The sequence below is a fragment of the Nematolebias whitei genome, chromosome 7, assembly GCF_014905685.2.
Source record: "Nematolebias whitei isolate Nwh7 chromosome 7, NemWhi1, whole genome shotgun sequence".
In the NCBI taxonomy this organism is placed as follows: domain Eukaryota; kingdom Metazoa; phylum Chordata; class Actinopteri; order Cyprinodontiformes; family Rivulidae; genus Nematolebias; species Nematolebias whitei.
This window is the reverse complement of record NC_056504.1, coordinates 6,833,606-6,842,134: the sequence shown is the minus strand read 5'-3', so window position 1 is coordinate 6,842,134 and position 8,529 is coordinate 6,833,606. Positions and strand designations below refer to the sequence as shown.

The 8,529-nt window shown below is 40.0% G+C and overlaps 1 protein-coding gene across 1 annotated transcript in view; it reads left to right on the top strand.

Annotated features, from left to right (window-relative positions):
- The window catches only part of celf4 (CUGBP, Elav-like family member 4), a 124,662-nt gene that overhangs the window by 31,999 nt on the left and 84,134 nt on the right, over window positions 1–8,529 (top strand). The window contains exon 2 of the mRNA XM_037678588.1: window positions 4,087–4,169. Within this exon, the coding sequence (XP_037534516.1) occupies window positions 4,087–4,169 (83 nt within the window). The remainder of the gene's footprint in view (window positions 1–4,086; window positions 4,170–8,529) is intronic.

The following is an 8,529-nucleotide window of genomic DNA, read 5'->3' as shown; positions in this document are numbered from 1 at the left end:
CAACCTTTTTTGTTGTTATATACCTGGATGACTGAGAAAACAAACTTTGTGTTTTTGAAACCATTAGTGAAAAGGCCAGACTTCAGGGGTATCTGAGGCAGGCTTGAAACACAAGAGTCAGGGTGGCTTCTGGGTAATACCAGATGTCTAGGCCTCAGACTGACGAAGCCTCTTGGATGAGGGGCGAAACGTTTCTTTTTAACAAAAAAAACGAAGTCCAGATGACATGATTCAACCTTTTTTGTTGTTATGATGGTTGATATTTAATATATGATTGACTGATTCAACAGTAGTGATCAGTTTGCTCGTCGATTGGTTTTATTTCTGCGTTTAAACTATTTTAATTGTTGTTCAAATATAAAAAGTATTTGAACAACAATGCTCGTGACATAACCAACAATCTTGCAAACGTGTACAATGAAAGTAAATGTTGAGTTCCTGTTTGACTTTCTGTGCAGAAATCTAATAAGTTCATTCAACATTCTGTTGATTCCTTTTCCTCCGTTTTGTAAACCAGCAACTGTTCCCCCTCGCTGTGCATCAGTGTGGGTGAAAACAAAGAATGTTGCCAGACAATGAATTAACTCGTTCAACAGAAAAATAAATATTTTATGTGCTTTTTGTAATAGAACATTTCTGCTTCCATTTTTATGACTAAAAACTCCAACTGCAGGTGTATATTCTTTCATTTTCATAAAAGTGCTCTAACCTTTTATGTTTTATTGCATCTTTATTATCACTTTTGCATTTTGATGTTGCAATGTTTAACCCGTAATAGAAAATGATCAAAATGTTTGCTCCGTTGTTTCCAAGAAAGCTTTTTTTTTATTTTCAGTGTTGAATGCGTTAAGTCGTGGTGGGTGCATTTGCACCAAACATGCATGTGAGCGTCAGACACACAAATGAGAGGTTTGTGTGTGTTTCCTATGGGACAGCGCCAGCATGTAGCATTAACACGACAGGCCCTGAGAGGACAAGGAGGTAGCAAAGCTGTCAGCGGCCAGCTCCCACTCCGCCTAATGAGAGAGTGGCCCGTTAATTAAAAACACCAACAGGCTGAGCTCCCCAGTGTCCCACCATCAGGACGACCTGGGGTTAAAGACTCGGAGCAGAAAGGATGAAGGCGCGCTGCTTCCACATCCAGCACACAGCGTTATAGGCACAGGCGAGCAGAAATAGAAAGATCCTAAAAGGTTGTTTTCTCCTTTAAACTGGATTGTGTTTGCATCTTTGTGGGAGGGGTCTACGATAGTTGTTTAACGCCTTGATTATGATGCTCAGTGAAGAAATTGTGGGTTTTTTTTAGTATCTTTATGTGCTTGTTTACTGTAAAGGCAGCAGCAAACTGTTTGCAGAAACCTGCATGATTGTGACAATTGTGTCTAAACTCAGATATAAGGACCAGTGAGAGCAGAGACCAAGACTTAGAATCGGTTTGATGTTTATTTGCAAGGTGAGATAGAAGCAATAAACCAGGGGGAGGGGCTGGAACCCTGAGGAGCAGAGAGAAGGTCTGAGTCTAGGATGTCGAGGGCGATAATGATGTTGCAGTTCTCTCTTTCGTTGGTGGTTGAAGTCAGGCGTGGGGAGAGTAGATCCAAACGGTTCCAGGTGGAAGAGGTGCAGGTGAACGACAAGTGGTAGGAAGACGTGGAGGCAGCTGATGAGACACAGAGGAGGATTGAAGAAACAGGACATCAAAGGTAACGTGCTGGAGGCGCAGAGAAAAGCACAAATCATTAATATTTAGCTTTGAACACAAAGAATAAAGCTAGAGCAAGACTACCGTTGGCAGGTAATGCTCCAGCACTGGCTGAGTGTCCTCTGAGGCCTCTTATACTCCACATGCTCATCACGTCGCAGGATCACAGGTGTGGCTATTTAGAGTCTGACAGTGGGAGCAGGAGCTGGCAGAGCAGAACTCCCACAGTGATGGGGCTACAAAAAAAACGATAAAATGATGAGGTTCTTTTGCTCACTTAGATTTCTTTAAGTTGTCAAAATTCTTATCAAAGTTATAATTCAGATCTTTTGAAGTGGGGTTCTGTGAAAATGTTAGGAACAAATATTACCTGTTGGGACAAGAGTAAAGTTTAATTCTGACAGGATTGATGGGTTGTCAACTAGTCACTAAAATAAATCATTTTAAAACATTGAGAGCACTTTGCACGAGTGCTATTTTATAAATCCTTATACTCCTACTTTCCTTTGAGTTATTTACTTAACATTTCATTTTTTTTGTTTGTTTGTTTGTTTTTTTGCTGTAGCAGCAACTAGCTGTAGCACTTCCAGTGTAGACTGGAGCTAAAATGTAATACGCTTCCTGGAAAAAAAAACAACTTCACTTCAACAGATCTGATGTCTTTAATTTCAAATTCACAACTAAATATAGTTTTAAATTTGAGCCAGAAATCACATTATTATTTATTTTTTCAGTCTCTTTTGAACATTTTTTGTATTTAAACTACTGCATAGTTTTAGCTGATTAAACCATTTATATATAAAACATTTGACTCAATCAGGAATAATGTGACATGGCTTTTAGTATTTTTAGCATTGATGCTTTCTGGATTATTTAACTTTTTTTACAAAATGCTCTCTACATAAATGCATTAAGTTCTTCTCAATTCTTTAAAAAAAACATTCTTTTATGGAATTTATTGAAGCACAGTTGGTTTGTTTTTCTCTTGTGTTCATTTTAGCCACTTTCTTGCTAATTTGTAGTTTTTAGCCACTGTTTATTTGAATGTAATATTTAACTACAGTTTCCCCAAGTTAAGCTTTCAGCTGCACTTTTGCTGCTTTTTACCTTTTGCCTTGGATTTGCTCATTTAAATATACATTATAATATAATACATATATATATGCTTCCCTAACTTTTAGCTGTGCTTTTCCAAGCTTTTGACTACCATTTGCTAATATTAGCTTTTAGCTTTGGGTTTGATTATGTTAGTTTGATGATTTTTTTTCTGTTTTACAAGATTTATTTTTTTTAACCACAAAAATAAAATAATACAAGTTAACGTGAATAAATTACAATATGTGAGTGTGGGGTTGGGGACCGTCTTTGTATTTGTTAGGTCCGTTATTCCACACATAGTACATTGTGAGGACCAACTGCTCCTTATGGGGCCCAAAGCCCGGGCCCCATAAGGAGCAGTGGGTTAGGGGGTAGGTTTAGGACTAAAGGTTTAGGTCTACAGTAGTGCTAAAGGTTCATAGGAGGGAAAAGAGATTGGGAGTAAACAAGTTTAACACCTGCTGGTAGCCTGAACTGAGAGCGTGTTGCAGCTCAGCAGCCTTCAGTGCAGTTGTCTTTGTAAAGCTTTATTAAACTGTCAAACCCATGAGTCATTAGCCCTGATCTGCTGATTGACGGCTTGTCAGCTCTGACGCCGGCGTGTGCCTCTCTGTCAACAGGGGGTGGTGAGGGAAACGGCTTACACGTTCCCCGCGGCTTTGTCGTCTTCTGTCTCCTGTGTTTCCATCTCCTTCCCACCTCCGTATGTCAACCCAGGTGCTCACAAAAACCGAGGATTCTGGGTAGTACGGGAGCATATGGAACTTGGGGAGGGGGGTGGAGACATGTAGGGTGGAGAAAGGAGAGGAGAGGGAGAAGCTGTCAGGCTGCCTATCCCGTCACAGCAGCCAGGAGAGTGCGATGGACAAATGGATAACTGCAATTTCAGACTGCCAAGGAGACAGAGCTCCGTCAGATTTGATGCGTTGATTCGGGGAAAGTCGTTCTCGCACAAACAGTGAGCACAAATCATCGCACGTCGATGCAGCTTTAGGTCTCGCTTGTTTCTCTTTGGAGTTTGTGCGTACTGAAATGCGCTGCTTGTTCAGTCAAATAAATAAAGTTCATGGTGCACAAACAGGCACACACAAACAAAAGTGCATTCCCAGTGTGCCCATGTGGACAAAGTTTCAGAGGTGTGGCTCCAGGTTTCTTCTTAGTCTGGGTTTGTGTTACAGTTTGATGTTTCCTAATGATTGCAATCATCTTTCTTAGCTGCCCTTGTCCATCCCCATTTCACAAAACATAACCATAACTTTCTCTTTCTTCTACTTGCTTTTCCCCAGGCTGTGCCTTCCTCACCTACTGTGCCAGAGAGTCAGCCCTGAAAGCCCAGAATGCATTGCATGAGCAGAAGACCCTGCCAGGAGTAAGTCGTTCACACACACATCAACACAGCTTCACCCTTGCAGAAACGTACAAATAAAAAAAATCAGATGCTCGTTTAGCATGTAAATATTTCAAATCCAAGTGGAATCTCCATCTCTGCTGATCGTGAGTCAGATTAATGCCGGAGACGAGCGCTGCTCTCCTTTTTCTTGAACGCTCCTTTCGCTGGCTCTCTCTCCCTTCACTTTGACAGTCACATACACACAAAGCCATAGGGAAAAACCACACAGCATCACATCATAGGCACACTATTTATAGCCTCCCCCCATTTCAGTTTGTGTAAAAGAGTGTGTGCTTGCGCATGCGTCTGCATGCATGTGTGTGTGGGCAAACATCTGAGATAGATGGAGAGGGATGAGAAGTGGGTGGGCGGATGGATGCAGGCTCTCTCTACATTTTCGTGCACGCTCTACATTGTGACGCAACACACAAGTGGGCATCGTGAATGCATCACGCCAGCCCGTCTCTACAACAGATGTTCACACGCTGTGAATGTTATTAGTCTCATGTACGGTGCAGCTGGATGCAAAGCATGCTCATTTGAATGCTTAGCTCCTATTCATACGTGATAGACGGAGTGAGCTCTGCACAGAGGAGAGCAGATATTTATTCGTTAGGAGAAGGTGCATGTGAGTTGGAAAGTTCTTTCCCTTTTTAGCGTTGACGTAATTTTATGATTTCTCACTCGCATGTGCAAGTGCGTGCCTTTATTTTTTTAATAGTATGTGCTACACCTGAGTGCTTGGTGTGCGAGTGCACTTGAGAGTGGTGCCTGCGCTTTGGTGTGCAGAAGGAAGTTTTGATGCGTTTCTGTCAGGCCCGGCTCGGTTTGCTCTGTTCGTTTTTAATGACGCCTCCAGGGAAGCTGACAGTCGCCGTGTTGAGCGCACAGCCTTTGATGTGAGTGATTATGACATCACAGACGTGCAGTCGAGAAGAGCGGAGGAGTGGGGATCCGTGCTCTCCATTTTTTATTTTTTTATTTTTTTTTGCACTTCCCAGTGGCATATTATTCAGAGAGAGGGAGAGAGAAGGGAGGGTGGGACAGAGACTCACGGAAAGAGAGGAGGTGGAGGAAATTAAATATTTGGCCAAAAACCAGAATGTGACTTTGTGTTCACAAAACGAGCGCTGCCAGTTTACAATCTTAACTTTGTTGCTTTTTGTTGGAATATTAATGGTACACAAGAACAAGACTTTATAAGATTTAATGTCAAGTTCCTTGAAGGGCCATGTCTCATGTGTTGCCTTGTGATGTCATGTTAAGAGTAGGTGTTGTGATTGACTCTCAGCTACAACTACATCAAATTTTTATTTAATATATTTGATTTTGACTTAACTAGGGCCATTCGTGTGTTTCCTACAATCATCAGTCTATGGTGGCCATTTTGATTTAGGGTTGCACAAAAGTTAACTAGTTTTAGATGCACATCTATTCATGTTTCCTTTTCATTATGTTCAGTGGTTTGAGATATTTTGCTAACAGACAGACATTGTTGACTCCAAATAGTAATTTTAAAACAGATTTTGTGCAACCGGAGACAGTTCAGATATTTTCAAGTGGATTTCTTTGGGAAAGTTATGAACAATCATTATCTTGTTCTAGATGGCTCTTTTAATGGCATCTATTTAGAAAAATGGAGTTTAATTCTGACTGGGTTGACAAGCTAACAGCTAGTCTGAGAAGAGCCAAGACCAATAAAAACTTCTTTTTTGGGATCAGAGTCATTTTAAACTTCTACTTTGGCCAGGCCCTTGTTTGAACCGTTCACATGCCAATCCTGTCAAAATTAAATTCCCATTTTCACAAGATGAGGTTGTTTAACGAGCTAAGCAGAAAAACAATTGTTTGTAATCTTTCTATAAATCCCTCCATTCAAGAGATCTGAAATATTAGTTAAACAGCAAATAACAACTTTAATCACCCTGTTATTTTAGGGGGTAATATTTGGAGGCAGTACCTTTAGCAGCAGAGGACCGGTGCTTAATTTGCAAACGAAATGATGTCAGAACACAAATAGCAGCGGTGTCTGAGGGTCCTCCACCAGAAAACTTTGAATAAAGTAGATGCCATTTCCTGCATTCTGGTGTATTTTAACAGGTTGTTAAACATCTACGTTTACGTACATAAGCAAACAATTGATTCAACATCTATTTTAGAGAGCAACAACAGCTCTCTTCTTGTGTGAATAGAGCACGCTTTGCTTCTCTCAAGCATCCTAACCCCTATCTTCTCGTGTGCTTTCACTTTCATTTCGATTGTTGTTATTTTGACAAATTCAAACATTTCTCTCATTTTTTTAATAAATAATAAAAATTTTATCAATGACCCACTTAACCTGTAAAACTTATTTGCAGTTTAGTTGTGCTGTTTAATTATATTTGTGTGTTTTTAATTAAATTGATTGTACTTTTAGGTGGCAGAGATTTTTTTTTTTATGGTGGAAGTGGAAACGCTTACTTGAAGAGGCAGCTCTGAAATGAAATTGGGAAGCTCGTAAGTGGCTGTTGTGTTTATAATGAGTGTTTATGTAATAATTTTCAGATTACATGTCCGATATAGGTTTTATTTATTCAAGGCAGTCATATTTGTTCATAACTGTGTTATTAGTAAGCCCGAGAGTTACTGTCAAAATAAAAGAGTTCTAGGCTCCGGCTCAAAGCCCTGCAGGGGACAGTTCAAGATTTGCGTTTGGTATTTGTTAAGCACACAACTGTAATACCATCAAACATTGCTAGATGCTGAACAGATTTTGAAACAGAGCTGTCAGAAAGGCTGAACAGCAAATGGAGTTTTGTTTCTGGTAGAGGTGAAGCCAACAAACAGAACAAACGAGTTCATTAGAAACAGACCAAGGGCTCAGCTCCGAAAAAGTCAGAGAGACATTTTATGGTTTCATTCTCGTCCTTTGCTGTTCTTTGAGCCTTCGTCAGTCCCTTACTCTGGGGCCAACACAACCAAAACAACGCACTGAAAATCACTTTTATTTTTGTTTTTTTAAGCTGCTTTCCTCCTTACTTCATGTCTTGGTGTGCTTTCATCATCAAAGATGCTCACTACCACTTGGATTCAAAGTTTTCCACCAAGTCTTTCGTTTTATTTTTTATTTTTATCTGCCAGGTGAGCTGAGAGAAGAGGGGATTTTGCTTCCTTGTGGAAATGCCTGGCGAGCATGGCTGCAGGCTGTTGATGTTGTGACAGACAAAATACTGAGGGCTGCCTTGTGAGAATGCAGCTGAGCATGTGTGGTGTCAGGAGAGGTTTGGAATGAACAAGTGACAAAGAAGATACCCACGCCAAAGCAACACTGATACTGGACCATGTCGGACAAACAAAGATGGTTTCCACAGCTCTCATTCTGGTACAGAAACCACTTTATAATAACACAATGCTTACATTAATTTATGCTAATGTAAGAAAAAAAGCAGACAGCAATAACACAAATCAGTATTGTTTTATTGTTTGAGGGCATTCATGATGTTTAACATTTATATTGAAAAAAATAAAAAATGAATCAGGATCAGCGGTGCACCACAGACCGGTCTACGGACGTCTACGGAGCAGGTTAGGGCCTATTCAGCTTCTTCTTTTTTTTTCCTGCACTTTAGATTTAATTTCTCTACATTGTTTGTTTTGCCATTTCTTAAATCTGAGCCATAACTGAAAATGAAGTTTTTTTTTTCATCAGTTTTGCTAGATGTGTGTGTGTGGGGGGTAAAGCTACTTAAAGACCACTTCTAATGACTTTAACAGCAGGGCTGTCAGAGGATTGAATTTCTACCACATGACTGTAACAGTTAGATCCATTTACCATAACGATATTAACATATATATATATTTGATCCAGTTTAATACAAATCTAAGGGAGAAAATAAAACGTAATTTTCAGTATTACAATAACTTGGCTATAGGAACACAGTTAAGAGTGGTATCTCACTGGGGTTGCCGCTGTTGGAGACTAAATGTCTGAAACATTGTGAGAAAATAGGCTCATTTTTATTCCTGCAATTTTACTGAACTATGATTATTTGAAGCCAAACAACCAGAGAGTTGCACTTTTTAAAAACCATTGCTTATTTTTGTGAGCACATGTAGCCAAACTGTATTCTATGCATTTACGTTACTGTATTGCCCACCTCCACCCACATCACACATCATCAGTCCGCTTTGTACCCACTCAGGTTTATGGTTATTCTACTGGAGTACACATTTGAAATGAAGATACAGATCTGGACCAGTTTTTTATAATTATTGTTTGCTGTATGTCATCTGAGTGGTTTTTAGACCTGGGCTGTAGCCTTGGATGTTTTCCGTAACAGGAGAGCTCCCATGCAGGTGT